This window comes from Sphaeramia orbicularis, chromosome 22 (genome assembly GCF_902148855.1).
Source record: "Sphaeramia orbicularis chromosome 22, fSphaOr1.1, whole genome shotgun sequence".
NCBI classification, from domain to species: Eukaryota; Metazoa; Chordata; class Actinopteri; order Kurtiformes; family Apogonidae; genus Sphaeramia; species Sphaeramia orbicularis.
Genome location: NC_043978.1, coordinates 5,274,722 through 5,295,249, shown reverse-complemented (window position 1 = coordinate 5,295,249; position 20,528 = coordinate 5,274,722). Strand labels below are relative to the sequence as shown.

At 39.8% G+C, this 20,528-nt stretch overlaps 1 protein-coding gene across 1 annotated transcript in view; it reads right to left on the bottom strand.

Annotated features, from left to right (window-relative positions):
- Positions 1-1,365: 1,365 nt before the first annotated feature.
- frmd6 (FERM domain containing 6) overlaps positions 1,366-20,528 on the bottom strand; it is a 38,013-nt gene continuing 18,850 nt past the window's right edge. Inside the window, exons 4-14 of the mRNA XM_030127118.1 lie at positions 20,070-20,149; positions 19,667-19,743; positions 18,430-18,616; positions 17,128-17,283; positions 15,605-15,670; positions 15,246-15,314; positions 8,920-9,094; positions 8,406-8,714; positions 6,857-6,988; positions 6,671-6,762; positions 1,366-5,391 (exon numbers count right to left, since the gene is read on the bottom strand). Of these exons, the coding sequence (XP_029982978.1) occupies positions 5,104-5,391; positions 6,671-6,762; positions 6,857-6,988; positions 8,406-8,714; positions 8,920-9,094; positions 15,246-15,314; positions 15,605-15,670; positions 17,128-17,283; positions 18,430-18,616; positions 19,667-19,743; positions 20,070-20,149 (1,631 nt within the window). The 3' untranslated portion in view covers positions 1,366-5,103. The remainder of the gene's footprint in view (positions 5,392-6,670; positions 6,763-6,856; positions 6,989-8,405; positions 8,715-8,919; positions 9,095-15,245; positions 15,315-15,604; positions 15,671-17,127; positions 17,284-18,429; positions 18,617-19,666; positions 19,744-20,069; positions 20,150-20,528) is intronic.

The following is a 20,528-nucleotide window of genomic DNA, read 5'->3' as shown; positions in this document are numbered from 1 at the left end:
CACTGAGCTCCTGAGAGCGACCCATTCTGTCACAAATGTTTGTAAAAGCAGTCTGCATGCCTAGGTGCTTGATTTTATACACCTGTGGCCATGGAAGTGATTGGAACACCTGATTCTGATTATTTGGATGGGTGAGCCAATACTTTTGGCAATATAGTGTATCTACAGGAATTCATAAACTCATGATTATGTTTTTCACTTTTTATCACAATGATGTACATTGTATTGTGCTATAAACATCTAAAGTTATGTTTCATAATAGCAAACAGCTTAGTAAACAAAGGAGAACACAAAGTTTTATCCAAAGAAAGGGAAGCCACTTGTAGTTCTTCAGGCACACTGGCACCAAGACAAAGATTTAGATAAAAATGCACCCACTATTTTTTTTTTTTTTTTTTTTATGTAAAGTTTAATTTTTCAAAATGTATCAGCTCTCTGTAAATAGCTTCAGCTTGCCATCTAACCTGGCACAGTTAATATCAAAAAATAAACAGATGAATAAATCACATCACAGAGCACTTTCAAGGACTTAAACTGAAATTCAAACACTTTCCAGAACTTAAAAACACATCATTGAAATTCAAGCATTTTCAAGGACCCGTACCAACCCTGAACAGTAAAACAGTGACAGGGATAGTTCTACTGCAGTGGCGTCCTTTAACCACATAACTAACACACTTTGACTTAAATAAGTTTTACGCCCTGTTACTTTTTGTGGAGTGTGTTCATAGTGTGTATTAGTACTTGATGTGTTTGCAGTACTATAGAAGGACCTCAGGCTACTGTTGTGTTTGTTTATGGGACCATATCACAGATGATCTGTCCTTATCAGCTCCACACATAAAAACCTGTTTTACTGAACAGAAGTTCACATTCATCCAATTAATTGCCATATAATATATTCATGTTTCTCTGGTCATTGCAGCTGATTTTAGTTTCTAGATGTAACACACTGACACTTGGACAAGCTCTGATTTGCTGTAATGTGGTTTTCATTAATATTAAACTGATAGAATGTATCATTTTATGAAAGAAATTATTCAGTTTTTGAATCATGTTTGTCTTGTGTTCATGTAGACAGAAAATTGTTAATCTCACACATGATCCATCCAAGATAAAGGTTTTAACACAAAAACATATTATTGTGGCTTTGCTCAAGACAGAAGAACTCTGGGAAGTTTTGAAGGAAAAAAACAAACAAAAAAAAAACTTGAAGACTGTCCAAAGTTCACAGCCTATACTTTGTGTTCTTAATCTTAATAAATAAACCAGTACATAAATGTGTCTGTTGGTTTCAACCCACAAACATTAGGTATTTTAAAAGCTTGGACAGTTCAGTGTTGAAATGAAGACACAGACAGTAAGTAAATGTACCTGTTTATTGGATATTGAAGGTATTAGTACCAAGAAGGCACAGACCAGGATCCATAGAAACAAATCATTTTTTAACTACAGGGTGACAAAAAAATAAAAGTCAGTTAGAGTCATTTTTCCTGAAAGGAGATCCTTTCACAGAAAGGATTATGGACACAGACATACAGACTCTTACATATGTAAGTTGGACCATATACTATTTCAATCTGACAAAAGACCAATGATGCTGCATTTAAAGACATGAATTATGGCTGCGTAGTATATGTACCTTTGCTGTTTTAATACACACTGTAGAAGAAAACATCATTGTCCATCAAAATATGACTTTTCATTTAGAAGTAGAAATAATCACAGGTTTACACAAACAGTTTGTATGAAATACACAAGTTGTTTAAATACATAAAGCAGTATCAAATGATGCACATATTAAATAAATGTCTTTGTTTAAAACCTTGGTCTTTCTATTATGTTGCCACAAAAAATGTAGTCTTGCTAAACCCAGGGTTAAATACATCTGAGCCTGGTGACAATAAAAAGGACATTAAGTTTAACAAAGTGGACTGGAAAATAAAAATATACACATGACCCATGAATATGAGACAAAAACACATGTTCATCCTTAGTGTCCTGGAGGTTCATTCGTCCTAAAAACCACCATCACTGCAGTGGTGATGAAGATGAGCTGTTGGAATGATGATGCAGAGCAGAAACATCAGCTGACTGCTGCATGTACATGTCTACAGAGACCGTTCTGGTTTCTACTCTGAAAACCTTCATATTTGTGTCGATTAAAGCTCTAATGTTGGACAGAACCACCACAGACATGACACAATTCCCTTTGAGCATGAAATTCAGTGGGTAGAGAGGACATGACACCTCAGTATCAACTCCTTTTAAGCCGCAATTCTGTCCAGTCACAAAAAGGTAGGCGGGTTAAATACATGATTGACAGCTTTTTTTAGGGGATCAGTCACATTTGACCATATTTTTGACATTTTATGGACTAAAGAACTGAATGATTAAAAAAACAGGTTAATAAAAGTAAGTGGTAGTTGCAGCCCAACAATGGGCTTTTTCATAGTTAATTACTGATGCAAAGTGTACGTGTACCGTTTGTCTCTGTAGACATATGTCCATCATTCCTCTGCATTTTAAAATGACCTCCCATGAGCTAATGAGACAACTCATAACAACATCCACATGTTTTCACTGGTATATTATGTGAACATTTTAGTATCATTATGATAAACATGATGATGTGTAAGTGTTCAGTCTTTTTTAGAAAGACGTAAATAGTGTGTATGTATTATAAAATGACTAATAAATGTAACATTTTAACATCCACCAGGGTTATGGTTGGGTAATGGCTACCGTACAGCCATGTTTAAAATGATGCAGATTAGGTTTTGTTTGTTTCCTGATAAACAGTCAAAGATGTTCCTTTTCAGATGAAGTCTAATACATACATTTTGGCTGCATACGTCTTATGGCTAAAGTAAAGAAGTCAAGTGACAAGTGGATGTTAAAAGGTTAAACTCTTTCAGAATAATTGTGAGTCGAGTCTCTTTCAATCAGATCTCAAGTTCCTCAAACTAAACGTAGGCTAGGGCTACATGAAAAGACTGTGTTGGAAGGTTAAAGCTGTATCTGTGGCACTTTGCACTGGTTTCAGAGGAAAACCACCTGTTTCAGCATCCTGTTGTCGTTGACTTCAGTCGGACTGAAACCTGAGCTGCATGTGGTTATCGGGTGAAAGGCTTCCACCACGTCTTGTCAGCTTCAGTTCCCCCGTATCTTCTGAGACAAAACAATGAAACCAGTCTTTCTTGTTCAGACTCACAAATAAAAAAAAACGATGTGTGAAATCAACATGTAGAAGATGTAATACTGTTGCTGTAATACTAATAAAACTGCCTGGAGAATAACTTTTTAACATATGCAAGTCTGGACAGTTCATCTGAAAAATACATGTAAAAAGGCTTTAGATAAAATGAGGCTTAAAAAACATCACAAATCCCAGTTGAAAAGATGAAGCAGAACTGAAAAGAGCTGCAAAATAACAATCAAAGGCATGTGATTGGAAAGAAATCCATACATGTATGTTTCCAACTGTCTTTACTTTGGCTGACAGCCAACGGACTCCATTTTGTGTCTTGATTACAAGGAAGCTTTTGTAGCCACGAGCTCAGTACAAGTCAGGACATGCAGGGAGTTACTCGACCTCATTCCTCCCACAAAGTCCCATTTCACAGAGGCATGTGAAACTAGGACCTCTGTGATATTTAAGATGCTGAAGCACAGATCATCCTTTGAATAAAGGACAGGTTTGATCTGCTCAAATGACCAAAACACTTGGAAATAAAGTTTGAAGTGCGATGGCTCAAACCTTTAACAAAGACGATCCCTGTGGCTGAGGCGAGGGCAGCGATTGTCAAGGCGAGTATCCGACACCTGCATAGTGTGATGAAGGCACGTTTGGGTGAGTCTCCATGGTTTAGTCCAGTCAGTGAGGGGAGAGTTGGCATGCTGCACTAGAAGACGACTCTGGGAAAAATTATGGGTAAGGCTGGGCGATAAAGGTGATAATGGCAAAAAAAACAGGACATTTTCTATCATCTTGTCCAACACTAACACTTATTCCAATATAGATAATGTTGGAGTTTGCAGATTATCCTGATAATGGCTGAGATTTCTCCACAATCACAAACCAACTCAAATGGACTTTGCGTTTTTTGCATCGACAACACAATCCACTGAAACTTTAGTCCAAACAGGCTGCAGCTGTTACTCAGTCTGGTCTGAAATGTGTAAAACTTAAAATGTTGTTCATATCTGTTATAACTGACTTTGTTTCACTCTCACCACTGGCAGCAGCATCGCACAGTAGCTGAAGTCCTTAAACTCCACAAATCAACACTTTTATGTATTTGAAAATCTGAGATAAAACCCAGCAGTATGTAAGTAAATGAGAATAAACTGGAGGAAAGGCCATCCAGTTCTTTACTACATGGCTGTTTTGGTACATTTAGCATGTGGATCATCTACCTGTGCTTGGCATTTCATGGATGTCACATTATTAGATCTATATAATCAAAGTAATGTCCAGTTCTGTTTACATTTCAACATACTCTCGTTTTGTGATGGATTTATGGCCCTAAATACGGATGACTGGAGGTTAAACTTCCTTTCTGCAGTGACTCAGAGACTGATGTGGGTTCAGTTTTTCTCCATTTCTTGTCTTTGGTTTGTAGCTCAGATTGGTTCTGTCCTTTGTGTCCTCCACAGACCTTCATGGATGAGGAGTGTTTGCTGTAAGTCTGTGTATGACTGTATTAATGCGTTGGTCGAAGACAGAGGATAAAATGTGAATCCTGTAACCAGTTTGGAGGACACACATACAAAGAACAGTTTTTAAGAAGATCCCTTTAGTTTCCTTTTGCACAGGGGAGCAGCTTGGGTTCCACTGAAACACAGTGTTCATTTGCTAAAAACTGCCATTTCACAATGCTCCAGGTGTGTTCATGTGTTCTGCGTTCCACACCTTCATATGCTAAAGAAGTTGCAGCTGATGTGGAGCCAGTTTAGTCATGGCTCCTCTTTGCTGCCAGAAATGGGAAGCATTTCTTCAACAGCGCTGCTCTTCTTTCCCTGAGGACTCAAACATCTGCACATGTGACACAGAGCAGTGACGGCTCCCCTGAGGCTGCCGTATTTCCACCTCACTGCCGGTCACACCACAAACTCCGGGACCTCGTCACTGCTCAGGTCCAGGGAAAAGTACTTGTTGGTTCTCTTGATGGGGAAGGGGTGCTGCTCATTTCGGATGCCGGCGCATTGATCAGCCAGGCCCTGGTAGTTGCAGCCGTCACTCAGCTCCTGAGCGCAGCCAAACGTGTAGCTGTGGGCAGTGTCCTGGCAAAGCTCCGCCCACTGCTGGCAGTCTTTCTGGTAAAGCCGAATGTCATCCAGGGATTGGCTGTGGCGGTCGGTGGATGACGGAGGCTTCCTGCAGGACGTCTGTTGATTCACAGCAACAAATCAGAGTCAATATCTGCTGCACAAACCAGGATTTTACAAGCAACACTCAGCGTCTTTCTAAAAATACTAGGTCAGTATTTCTTTCTGGAGTGATTCCGCTGTCTTTTACTTTATTTGGAGAATTAATTGTTCTTTAAAGTATAACTCTGCTAGATTTTTCAGATTAATAGAGGACTGGCTGCTGCGCCAAGCTTTAACAGGCAGGTGTGATTGACAGCTCACTCACCTGCCACATGAGACTGGTTTATTCAATACAACAGTTTTTTCAGAGGCAGCTGGACTGTAGTTGTGCTTAATAAATTATACCAGCGAGACTGTGCAATCCCTGCAGTTGACGGTGCATTTAGCCTCAGCTCACCCATCACTCCTCATGCTCTAGCTTCACCCTAAATCCTCTACACACACTGGCAGAACAGAGAAACTGTCTTCTCGCTCCCAAAACTGTGACAACAAATTGATGTCATTTTGTTGTCACAGTCCAAGTTTGGAAGTTCTCACAGCTTGTTCTCCACACACCATCCAAGCAGAACTTTCTTCTTGTGCACTGTCCAAGAGCTATTGCATGACTGGGCAGAAATTGGAAGTGGGTGTGGTTAATGTGGAAAAGCAGAGAACCTCCATGGAGTTCAGCACTGAAGTTACTGATAAAGTATGAAATGTCCTGACCAGAACCAACCTTGCTCTTGTTCTTTCCACCTGGAGAACAAAAACAGGTTTCTGGTGGAGTCAGTAACAAATTTTAGGGTCAGTGTTCGTCACCTCTGCCTCCAATGAGCCAACACAGGGACGGCAAAACACAAACAAACACACTCAACTAACTAAAAACAACTGGCTTCAAAACCTCAGATCATCCAGTGGGAGATGTGGCGGTAGTACCGTCCAGCTGTATAGATTTTATGGTCTTACACAGATTCAGCTGATTTTAATACTTTACCTGTAAATGAGTCAAGGTGAGGGATGACACATATGATGATTTGACAGTGGTAAACCATCTCACAGAAACCTGTGTGATCACATGTGACTTCAGAGTACAACAATGTGGACATGGCCATGGTAACCTCTCCCGTAGGTTTTTGGACTGACGTTTGGAAACCAGGAGTTTGTGTTTTGGCCACATTGCCATGTTTGCTCCTTGGAGTTGGGCGTAAGCATATTTGGATCTTTGGAATGTTAGACGAAGGTAAAAAAAACTGAATATTTGATGTCAATGTAATTGTAGTCAGTAAATGCTCTGAATCTGTTGAAATAAAACCATTACCTGTGGCAGGGACTCAATACTCTGTCCTCTCATCTTGACGACGGTTTCTGAGGAGCTGGATGTTGATGAGCTGACGTCTTTGACAATAAGACCTGCAGCAGATGGAACCATAAAGTAACAGGCTCATATTACAGATAAAGTGTTCATCAGACCTTGGGTAACTTCAGCAGACTGTATTCTACTAACCTGAGTATCCATTGGTCTGATCGGGGGACATGGTCAGCATGTCCTCAGTGATGTGGATGCACAGGTCCTGGTCCAGAACCATCTCATGAAGCTCCTCATAGTCTTTGGGGTCATCCACAAGCATCTCAATCTCTGCAGTGACAAACAGCGCTTGAATTAGGAACATATCGTTAGCCTCATGGCATAACTGGGGTCTGGGATACAAAACAATAATGACAACTGTCATAATATAGTTTCATACTGTGATAAATATCATTGCCTTGCATTGGTTTGCATTTGCATCTGTTATCTTCGCTTCCAAAATGCCTCAGAGATTGTTTTTACCAAATTTCTCTCAATATGGATTTTTTTTTATCCATGACTATGATTTTAAATGTTCTCCACCCTGGTAAAGAAGGCGCGACAGCGTTTATACTTCCTCAGACAGCTGAGGAAGTTCAACATCTCCATAACGCTGTTATGAGCCTTCTACAAGTCTACCTTGGAGCTGGTGCTCACAGGGAGCATCACCGCCTGGTATGGCAGCTGCACTACCATGGACAGAAAAGCTCTGCACAGGGTAATCAGGTGTGCACAGCGTACATGCAGGACAGCATTGTCCAACCTGCAAGACATCTAAACCAGGCGGTGCACGAGCAGGGCCAGGAAAATTATTAAAGACATTCACCATCCTGGCAATGGACTGTTCAGGTGGCTGCTGTCTGGCAAGTGCCTCCGCTCATGTATGACCAGAACAGAAAGGTTGAGGAGGAGTTTCTTCCCTCAGGCCATAAAGACTCTGAACTCTGCACCCCCCACATAACGTCCCACCCCACACACATACACACATTCATACACACTAAGACACACATTCTGATACAGTGAAAGTTTTGGCTTTGACTGGGCGATATATATTGTTTTCTTGTATTTTTTTTTTTCTATTGTTATTTTTTTAATTATTTATATTTGAGATGCCAATTTTTATTTTTTATTTTATTTACAAATGTTTTTTTGCACAATCAGGGTCTGTCGCAGCTCCCATTTTACTGTCGTTGTCTTTGTTAATGTCATGTGACAAAGATTCTGTTCTATTCTATTCTATTCTATTCTATTCTATTCTATCTCTAAATTTCTAAAATATTTTCCTGCTCTGACTAAATAATAATTTTCTGTCATCACTAACCATCTACTTTCTTCACATCTCACTGAGGAAGAAAAATCTCCCATTAATCTTTGAGGAAATATTGAGGTTTCTAAACTATATGGACAAAAATATTGGGACACATCATGTCTACAGCCATAAGATGTTCTGTTCATGGTGAGTTGAGATAAAAACATCAATATTCAAAATCAATATGATATTTATCACAATATTAAACTACATTATGACACTTGTCACTGTTGTTTTGTATCCCAGATCCCTGTTAGAAAAGAAACACCTGAATTCAACTTGTCCACATACTTTTGTCCATTTGTGTGTAAGTTAGGCAATTATGCTACGAGGCTAATGATACGTTAGTAGTGTTGCGTATCTTCAAGTCAAATAGTACATAATAGATTTGGTCCTCACCATCATCGTCTAGAATGCGTTCCTTGCCGCTGCTCTCGATGCCAGATGTGTGTGAGCTGCCATGGCTGGTGGTGGATGAACTGCAGGTCCGGAGGGGCCGGTGGGGGGCCTGACCCGGGGCCCTGAAACTGTCTGTCTCGATGCCGGAGGTGTGCGAGCTGCCATGGCTGGTTGTGGAATGGCGAGACAGACGTTTGTGGTGAGACACGCTTCCTGCGCTGCTGCCACTGGCCCGTGACCGTTTGTCCAGTTGATCCATGTCCAGTTCTAGAGCATCGCTGATGTATGACTCCCTGTACTGCTTCTTCTCTGAAATGAACCAAACACACATACATTTAATCTATATAATGGAAGATTACAATGAATGGTTTCCGTAACAGATATCAGATTAAAAAACACTGACGTACATAATTGTAAAAATGTGAATAATTAGTCTGTCCTTAATGAACAATTTCTACATACACAATATAGGATAGAGTAGGTAATTGAAAAGGCAAAACTAAAAGGTGCATGCCTTCGTTCTCTTCGAGCCGGCGGACCTGCTTCAGGACTGGCTGCAGGTTCATGTAGAGGCGGTGGCTGTTACTGAGCAGCTGCAGGAGATGGCGAGAGCGCATTGGACATCCGGTGTAGTAAATGAGTTTACGGGCAGAGGGGAGGCCGTCAGGGAGGATCTCAAACTTCTTTCCCTGAGACAGGAGGAAAATAAATGAGTCAGTGGTTTATGAAAAATGAATGGGAATTTGGAATTGGACTCAAGTGCCAGAAAAGCCCGAAGGCAAATCTAAGAGAAGGAGTAAAGTGTGTACTTCATGACAATCAGAACCAAGCAGTCCAGTCGACTCATATATGTGTTCTTTATTTCAGCACACAGACTCTACTTTTAAGTAGGTTTGGTGCTGTTCCAGGGAGAGGACATGTTGGCTCAAAGTGCGGAAAAACTAAAATGGTGGATTTGGCAGAGGTTGGACCAAGTAACAGCTGTCTTTAGTGTCAGCGGGGTTGTTTTCAATACAAGGCCCATAAACATTTCTGCAGGGTTTGGACTTTTCAAAGCGACGGGGTAGGTTTAAAGGGCAGTGAAAACGCAAAGAGCTGCATATTTATGTTCACAGGAATGAGCTTTCACTTCATTTATCCAAAGAATTTTTACAGCAACCAGATGAAGCTGGTTTGAGACAATGCATAGGTAGAGATTAACATTATAGGAGCTCAGTGTATTGTAGGGACAGAAGCTTTGCTATGAAAAAGAATGTCAAAGGGCTGTGCTCTACAGTAAATAAAAATAATCTGTTTCAAAGGCATTTCCTTCAGTCAGTTTCAGTGATTGATATACTGCATAATTGCAAGTTTTGTTTTACTGCTTAACAAACACACAGCTGCTCAAATGACACCACAAATGTAAATAGAATAAGAATGACAACAGGGCTGCCCAGCTTAAAATACTTGTTATAAACCAGGTATCCATGTTGAAGCCAGGCTTATTCACAAACAAGGCACTGTTTTATGGAACAAACAGGTTAATTAACATGATATCATATAATACACATATAGGCAGTGTTGTATCATCCTGTATCTGCTTTTAAACATATCAGCATAAAGTAAAGAGCTGAAATACAGCCCAGCTTTGGACAGTAGTACTGTTGAAAATAGAACATATCCTTTTCAAATCCATGGACGCAATGGGAAAAGTCTGAGTGAGGAAATGAAGGACTCCCATCACCTGCTTTATGTTTTTTAGGTTGAAAAAGAGGAAAAAAAAGAGGCAAGTCAGTACCAAGTAGTATTGCAGGACGTGATGGTTCTATGGGTTTCAGCTCATCTTTAACTCAACCCAACTACTTTTGCTTCCATTTTGTTTGTACAGGACTAGTACAGGGTGGGGAAGCAAAATTTACAATATTTTGAGGCAGGCATTGAAAGACAGTGTATGACCAATTAGTTTATTGAAAGTCATGAGAATTTATTTGCCACAAGAAAATTTACATAATAGAAAATGTTTTTATTCTATGGGTCCTCCTTCTTTCTTAATAACTGCCTTCACATGCTTCCTGAAACTTGCGCAAGTGTTCCTCAAATATTCGGGTGACAACTTCTCCCATTCTTCTTTAATAGTATCTTCCAGACTTTCTCGTAATAGTTTTGCTCATAGTCATTCTCTTCTTTCCATTATAAACAGTCTTTATGGACACTCCAACTATTTTTGAAATCTCCTTTGGTGTGACGAGTGCATTCAGCAAATCACACACTCTTTGACGTTTGCTTTCCTGATTACTGATATGGGCAAAAGTTTCTGAAAAGGTATGGATAATAGTGTTAGGTATGATTATGACATCAATATATGTTTGGTTTCAAAACAATTGACGTAGTGCCTGCTGAGAAAAAACAACTAAATGTTCATTGTAAATTTTGCTTCCCCACCCTGTATAACCTGAGGATCTATAAGTGACTCCTCCACAAACATTCATCTGTGTGTCATGTGGGTCACTGAATGGGATACATGAGGTCTGTGTTTTACTTAAGTTTAATGGATGTCAAAGCTCACCATTAATAAGATACCACATAATCACCACTGAACCTGGGTTAATAAAAGTCTGGTTTAGACCAGCTCTAAATGTAAAGTGTCATGAGATAACTTTTGTTATGATGTGGCACTATATAAATAAAATTTGATTGACTGATTGATTGACTGACTGACTGAACCTGTGGAAGGACAGAAAAAGTTTCTTGTTACATGTTGTCATTCATCTGAAGGATTTGAGTTTCTATGACTGGGTCTCCATGAGATTTTTCAATTTACACTTGAAGAAACTTCTGCTAACCTTGATACTCATACACCAGGACGGGGCAAAATAAATGTGTGGATTCTTATAAAAAATATCTCAAATTGCCTGGAATCATAGATGTGCGGATTTATACAGAACAAATATTATCATGTGTGAACTCTGTATTTTGCAAAATATGTTAGGTAATTAGGTAATTTGTGGTGAAATGTGTACTTTACATGGCAGATTGGAACAGGATTAAGGTATGGAAAAGATCCCATCTTCATCCACATGTCCCTGTAACTGTTTCAGCCATGACATGAAATATTGGTTGAGTGTTGTTGGTTCTGACATCTTCATCTGAATGAAATGAATGCGAAATGTGTTTAAAACTCAACATAAACATACATAAAAAAAACATAAACATATAACTTGTGATGCTTGTTTTCTTGTAATGCTTGGCCACCAGTGGTACTTTATTCTAGACCACGGCTTTCCATGCCCTTTCAATTTGAGACCCAAAAGTGCCCTCACATCCACACTATTGTACTGACTTTTACAGTGTGAGTACCAAATATATAAGTCAGCATAGGAATGTCAATCAGGTAGCTAACCAGTAGTAGTAGTAACAGTAGTTACCAACAATATTCCTGTTAATGTACATAAACAAATACAAATGATTTACTTTTCTAAAACTGTCAGCCCTTTCTCTTTGCTCAGTACATGTTTTTAACACTACATAGCATTATGGAATCATGATTCCACCTCTATCACGGCTCTGTTACTACCTCAAGAGGCGTTACAAAGCCGCAATGAAGGTGGGACCAAATGATCCCACCATTTCGTTTACACAGACGTCATTCCAGAATAAAGGTGAAATATTCCCGTAACAGAAATGCTGCGTAAAAGGTTCTGACACTGATTCCAGTTCTGAATAGTATTTGCATGTTGTCCTGAGCAGGATTTGTCTGGTTTCCCCTGCTGTTGAAAATATGAATGCTAGGTTAATTCTCTGGTCAGTGCCCTGGACCACATTGCTGGCTTAGATTTGGCGTTGGTCCACAGGGATCTTCATGGTTGCCCACTGCTATTGTGTGTACTTGATAGGTTAAATGCAGAGGCTGAATTTTCCTATGAGGACAATAAAACAGCTAGAACTTTATCACACTTTCACTTTTCACATCATATCTGGGCTGAACAGACCTAACATAATGTTACTCTAATTAAAAAAATAAACACATTGTTTTGCATTTACCTGCCAGCTGAAGACTCAAAATAACAAAGTCCCCAACTAGGAAACACAGTTCTAGATCCAACAAGCACAAGTAGACTAGTGTCAGGTGTCAGGGCATTAAAAGACGTTGAGATGCCACTTAGAGAAGTCTCTAATTTCATCCACACATGGTCAGTCAGTCTAAAATCTCCATTTATGACTAGACAAGTTTGTGTGCCTTTTAACTGGACCTCCCAAACAGGCCACACACAGAACAGATCCAACTAAACTGGCATTAAAGCTCTGGAAAGGCACAGTCACAGATCCCACACCACTGGACACCAGGGTGATGACTTCATCTCAGCTGTCACAGTCAATCAATAAATCCTTTACAAGCTAAAGAGGAACATAAATGCATCTTTGTTTTCTCTTATGGCATCACAAGTACTGAATTCCATCTCCTTCCTTTTACACTTGGAGTAGAAAACATGATTGTCCTTCCTTTTCGAAACAAGTTTAAGTGGTTCAAGCCCACAGCCTGAATTCAGAATCCCCCCAAAATGCATTGCAACATCTGGTGTTTATTGACCCGCCCTGCTCTGTGGCTCGTTCAGCCGTAGTGTTGCATGACGTGACTGGTTGGTGGGCGGAGGATGGAGAAAGCCTGTTATTCAGGAGAAGGGTGGGACAACGTCCACAGTACAACCGCAGCCACGCCACAGCATTCAGCCTCACCATGCTGCAGACAGCAGACAGAGGGAAAACCACCAAAAAACTACAAAATAAGAAAAACAGGATGTCTTTTTTTTAACTGAGTGGCGGATGGGTTGGTTACTTGTACCAAAATTAGGCCAAAGCAAAACTCCCCACTCTTGGATGTAAACCAATAACACCACAGTCTAGAACAACAGTGAGTTCCTCAGAGGAGCCTGATGGTCATGAAACCTGCCTACGAACATGACCAAAAGAATAGGGGCTTGTTTTTATGCAACTGATAAGGACTAATGACCTCTGGGTAGTGATTAATGGTGGAGTTGAGACGCCGTTAGAGTGAAACAGATATATTGTAAGCTCCTCTGCATTGCTGCGATAGGAGAAACCCTATGGAAGCAAATGAAGTGACTGCTGTGCTCAGCTTAATACCACGCTGAGTCAGAGCACAGATGAGATTTAACAGGATTTCTTTAAAAGGGCATATGGACACAAATGATAACTGACAACAGCAGGAAAATCAAAAGGCATGTGTGTCATTGGAAAATAATACTGCAGCTGATTATATGAATATGTGGATTGGACTTAATACTGTCCCTATAATGAACCACATCCATCATCACAAACAGCTTAAATTATATATTTAGTTCTTCTTCAACACCACACATTGATTATAGACATTAAAATACTATTTTGTATTTTACGCATCTGTTCTTGATGTAATTTTATCATGTCCTCAGTGCACATTAGTAAACCTCTCTAGGACAATAAACTTTGTCTGGTCTATATTCTTTGCTTCTGTTAAACAGCTTATGTTGATGAGAAGTGAAACCTAGTTTTTGCACATTGGCTCCATCGGTGTACAGCAGAAGAAATACACCTCCACCATTTTGGACTGACAGAAGTTTTTGAGTTTCTCCTCTCTGCATTTATACTCTGACATAAGCTTCTTCTTCTTCTTTAGTGTTTAATGTTAGCTGTCTATCATTCAAGCTTCAAGAGCGTGTGAGGGCGTTAACACATTCACAGTATCCAATCAAAAGGGACCAGTGCTTCCTATGGTATCTGCCCCGAAACTGTCTAAAGTCACATCAGCTTGTTCAAGCAGATTTCAACTTCAGCAGCAGAGCAGATCTGTGAGAGGTTGAATGTTGTACATTCGTAAAAACAGACTCACACGTGGTAGATGTTTAGTGTGCAGCAGCAGAATATTTCCTCTTCCTTCTCTCTGTATTTGACTTTTGTTCGCAGTGGCCCATATAGCTCTTGGTTGTTGAATGTTGAATATAACTTGCACATATTATGAATACAGTGTGAGTGTGAAATTAATATCAGTAAATGTGACATATAAATTGCTTATGAGTATGTTTTCTTTCTTGCTCAACTTTTTGATAGGAATTTAACAGCAGACAAGGCTGAACTGTAATTAGATCTTTAATCGGATGAAACTGTAGTTATTAGTGAATAATTTCTTTGCTTAGTTTGTCCTTGATGTTGGTATAGACATCCTCACATTCCCAAAATGGTTTTCAGTGTCACACTCCACCCTGTTAAGAGATTCCATCCACAATAGTGTTTTGTTTTTTTTTTTGTTGGTGGATATGGTTTCCCACCCTGTTATGTCACCTAACAGAGTTCATGGCATCAGATTTCTATCAAAGAACTTTTAAAAGAATTTAATGGAACACAAATGTCCTTTTTTTTCTTGAGCCAGTCGTCACTATTTTAACAATATGCATTCCATATTACTATTCTGATTCTAAAACCATGAAACACATGTAAGATTTTTTCCATACTTCTAGCCATAATGTTACTGGAGAACAGGATTGACCCATAACCCATACATTATAGTTGTGTCTATGTGTATGTGTGCGCACATGCAAGCAAGGAAAGTATTTCTAAATCCCTGATTAGTTCCAGAGGACTCACAGGGTTAAGATAAAACAGCAGTGAAGAGAAAAGAAGCCTTGCATCAAAGTTTCCATGACCCTGTGCAGGAGCTGGGCTTTTACAAACACTGCATTAGGCCTGGGGGTGCTGGGATCCTATCATTGAAGGAATTAATTTAAGAAAAAAAACATCAACACATCCTTTAAAAAATGCATCTGGGTGAACAACGTCTCAAAAACAGTTCTGATCCATGACACTCACCACAAATACCAGTTTCCCAACGTTGGTCCAGGGGAAGTCATACAAAAGCTGCCTCACAGACCCAACATTCTGCAAAACACAAAGCCACACAAATTAAGTCAACTGTAAAGATGATGGTGATGTTTTTTTTAGCTGTTACATTTTCATGAATGAAAATGCTATATACTGACAAACTAAGCAACAAATAAGGATTTTCTGCCTTTTCTTTGTGTGAAACTAAAATTACCTAAATATTTCCTAGAATGTAGTCTGTACCTCTTCACAGTATTTACGTACATAGAGTACATTTATTCACTTTTAAAGTGTATGACAGGAAACAGGTTACTCTGTTTTTAGAGACAACCAGAGAGAAACTGTACCTGGAATATCTGGATCCCACGTAAAGTCAGTCCTAATGTCAGAGATGCTTCTACTTCCTTCTTGTCCTGTTGAAAGAGATTAAATCATATGTAAATAAGAGAATGTAGGATTTCATCTGATTAAGTAAAACAACCTTAAATCTAACCCAACTAGTGTGTCATTATTAGTACACTATATATGCTTGGATATGTATTTATTCATTTATTTGATGGTCAGATACTATGTACATTGGCTGTAAAATTGAAAACAGACGCAAAAAAAATACACAAAAGGCAAAAGTTACACTATATATATATATATATATATATATATATATATATATATATACATATATACATATATACACACACAAAATATTTTATATATTTGCACAGCAGAAGGCAATATGCTGCCAGAATACCATATTGTAATGTTTCTAAATTCAACACTACATGTCCTCAATGATAACTATAAGAATAACAGTGATGTGTTGAGGATACTGATGAATAATAGAACAGTGTCAAAACTAAAACACTGACCACCTGTACAATAACACAAACTGGGCTCAGACTGCAAACTTTCACTTCACATTTGTTCCTCATCTGTTAAACATAAGGGCCACATTAAAGAATAGGCAATAAAACAGGGTTATTAATTCACTTTCCCTCACACCATGACAAATAAAACACAAAATGTTCTTTATCTCTCAAGGACCAAATTAATCACAATGCGTTTTGTTCATAAAGGCCAATGTAACTAATGACAGTTACACATGGTCGATCAGGTCGATCAACCCTCACTGTCACTGACTACACTTCTGTTTCTGCTTATTATCGTCTAATGGATTACATTTATATAGCTTTTCTATTTTGTGTACTCAAAGCGCTTGCATTGGATCCATTATTCATTCACTCCACAGACACACACTGGTGGTGGTAAACTACATGCATAGCCACAGCTGCCCTGGGGCAGACTGACAGAAAAGTGGCTGCAAATACAATGGCCATTCACCAGTGTGACCAATTGTGGCTGTTGTCTTATTATTCATATTATTAAAAAGAGAGTAAGATACATAAAAGCTGTGCTAGCGTAATGTGTTGTAAATAACATCCTGTAAATTCAAATTCTGATTCCAAATAGTGTCTTCTCTGTTGTTTGGTTTATATCCTGTATCTATATCCTGTTGACTTGGAACAATTTAAAAACCTAATTCTTAATTCTTAGTGTGGATGGACATTAAATTAAAACAGGATTTGGTAGTTCTCTTGAAAGTTTGGTATCTATATGGATGTGTCTACACACATCACACACAATTTAATGCTTTTTAAGACCTTCTAGAGAGTTTTACCCTGTTCCACAGCTTTTCTCCTTTCACAGAAAAAGCTACCTAAGCAAAAGATATTTTGCAAAATAGAACTCTACTATTGCTACTCCTGCAAATCTGCAATCCTACTGTATTTACAGAGAGGCATTTATCTTCATTGAAAGACTAAGGGACAAGTGCTAGAGTACACCCTGTCCTATTAGTAGACACATGTCTCACCTTGTAGAGCCTGTAGTAGTGGACAGTGACATCATCCAGCTGAGCACACTCCTTGATGTACTTGAGGTGCGCCTCTGAAGCTGTGAGGGCAAACTGGTCTTTGTGCATGTTTGGGATATGCCTGAGGATGTACTCACGTCCACGCTTTGCTATCACCTGGACAGACAGACAGAGGGGAATGTCAGGCTTGGCTGGCATCAAGTCAGAGCAGACTGATTGGAACTGATAGAGCTGAGCTGTAGACTGGCAGTGAGGGTAATAAAGTGCTGTGTTGTAGAGCAAATCAACCTGAAAAGACTGAACCAAAGCCAGATGCAACAACCGGAAGCACACCAGCTTAGCTTTGCATGTGGCTTTTGAAGATTTGGTAAGTAAGCTTTCTAAGCACCTAAACCTGCAGGGGGATTTACTGTAGGATGGCGTATGCCGCTAATCATCAAACGATTTCCTGTCACTGCTGGTTTGGAGAGGTGATAAGGAGGTAGGAGGCTAATCACAGGAAGTGAAGGCCAATCAGACGGGTGTGGCTTGCAAAACCAGAGAGGCGGCAGTGGGTGATGATGGGGGAGGGGCAGCTATGTTAGCTGGAAAATGTGTTAAGATAGAAAAACTATGTGTGTGCCACTTTCAGAGACAAAAATAAACTCAGTGCCCCACTTATCCTTGATGCTCAGATGTGGAGCTGCTGCTAAGTGTTTGGTCAGGGTGATTAATGGACAACCTATAACAATACACTGAAGACCAGGACAGTGAACACCGTCTGACAAAGCGCACCTCTGTTGTACTATGCAGCTTCTCAGCAATTTATCCACTTCCTTGTGCCCTTCATCAGCTCAGGAATTTCACACAAAACAGCCAAACAAATATATATCCAAACACAACCTTCCAAAAGACATAATGGCCACTCTAGGTAAGAACTGTTTGTACTAATGTTGTCTGAGGGTAAGACTGATTTATATGCAAAGTCATTCTGACCAAAAAACTGTAACAACTCCTGACACATGTGTGACCAAATCTCATTCAAAGATAATCAAGAAAAGTACATTTATATCATGAAATGTGGACTTAAAAGGATAAACTGTTTAACCAGGAATGTGCTGATCATTGGGACTTACCTACATATATTTTCTTTTCTTTTTGCTTCTTCTAACAGATTATCCACAACTTTTCTGTTTTTACTCCCAAAAATTCAGAGATCGCTCATCAGATCACTCACCTCTCTGTTCAGTCACCTTAAAACATCTCCTTTTCTCCAATTCAATATATAAGATTGAGCCCACATACATTACATGTTAAACTCACCCATGGGGGGAAGTAGGCTTCAGGTTCAAAGTACTTCCCAAAGTGCTTGTTGCGTTTGAAGTTTCCAAGGTCGGCCTGCAGGGCGAAGGCTGCCAGGAGGAAGTACGCCTCCTCCCTCTGGATGCACTGAGACAGCAGCACCTGTTTCCTCAGGTGCCAGTAGTAGTAGTACCGCGCTGCTCGGTCACTGCACATCACACAGTTACAGTTTATTTATCACTTTGTGTGAATCATTTCAATACCATAGAATTCAAATCAGTAAATGTGGCTCTTAAAGTGTACTGGTCAGGGTTACGACATTAATTGTGCTTTGTGTATTACTTATAACATTCATTTTCTGAACCCGCTTTATTCTCACTAGGGTCACAGGGGTCACTGGAGCCTATCCCAGCTACTTATGGGCGAAGGCAGGGTACACCCTGAACATGTCACCAGTTCATCGCAGGGCTGACATACAGAGACAAACAATCACTCTCACATTCACACCTATGGGCAATGTAGATTAACCGATTAACCCATCAGTGCATGTCTTTGGATGGTGGGAGGAAGCCAGCGTACCCAGTGAAAACCCACGTAGACACCGGGAGAACATGCAAACACCACACAGAAAGGTCCCACCCCCATCTGGTGTTGGAATTGAACCCAGGACCTTCTTGCTGTGAGGCAAGAGTGCAATCCAGGGAGAGGCGCAAATTCAGTCAAAACAAATATCGCCATAAATGCACCACACTGGACCATTTTATTACAGCTCTGCCCATTTGCTGTACAGAAGTGACGTACTCGCATTGATTCCAGGTGATCGAGTGCAAGTAAACAAGTAGCAGTCAGTGAGCGACACTGAGTGGAAAGCATGTGTTGGTGCTTGTTGTTTGTGCAGCTGGAAGCTTTGTACTCCACCATTGTCCTAGGGACATGACCCAGCACTAGCCGATAATGTGTCATTTGAGACTGGTGTCTGCTGCACAGGGTTAGTGACCAATCTATCACAGCCCAGGTAATCAAACAATACAGCGAGTATGGGTACTGGAACAGCCAGTGAAAAAGGAAACTGTCTCTGACCATGAATGACTGGAGGAGTAGTGACTTAGCACTCACATGTACTTGGCAACAGGCTATGACATAAGTTACTGGACTGGGCCGCTAGGATTATACGTGATTTTTTGAAATAGCTAGTGATAAAAATTCACTACAGGAACCCTTTAATGTTGTGAACTGGCACAACAGACACTTCACTCACCTGATCAATCTCCCATTTTCAACATAATACTGAGCTCTGAAGTGAATGATCATCGGCGGCCCAAACTGGTCGATGCCCTGAAACACATCAAATACAAATATTTGTTTCTTTTTTCATAAGAGGCTAATTTACCAATGAAACACACTGCAAAAGAAACAGTCAAATTAAGTCTTGGTACTTCATAACTAAGACACAATCTAAAAATCAAAACATAAATAAATGGTAGTATTTCTGGTCTTCTAGACACTTTTAAATTGTATCACCAATGCACAGATAGCTCCATGTATATAATGCTGGATTTGTGTTTTTGGATCAGTCTCCACTCTAAGTCAGATTAATATGCTTAGAGTTGATTACAAATCCAGATTTAGTGTAGAGTCAGGGATGCAGCATCATGCCTTACCTTGCTGGCTTCTCTTTTCCATTCTTTGGGGCAGTACTTGGATAGCTTCTGATCCAGCTCCATATAGATGTGTTCATTATCTGTCACAGAGAAACAAAGGTTGAGCTCAGACACTACTCTGCTCCTCCTCCCCTTCCTCTGTTTGGATGTTTACTGTCAGGGCATCTGTGGATGTATGTGTACAAGACCTGGACTGATACTGACTGAACCTGTTCAAAGACCTCAACGGAGGAATCCCCTCAGACAGAGCCTCTGCATTTCCCTTTGTACTCAGAGCCACTGCTGTACCTTCTCATTTCTTCATCTCACTCTGTTATGACTTAATCTGCTCTTCAACTGACGTCTTTCATGAGCTGCAGGTAGGTGGATTCAATACACCCAATCCTCAGGGAACGGCAAAACAAGAGCAGAGCCTCTGAAAGAGCATCTGTTCATGTTATTAGAATATTCAAAACATAT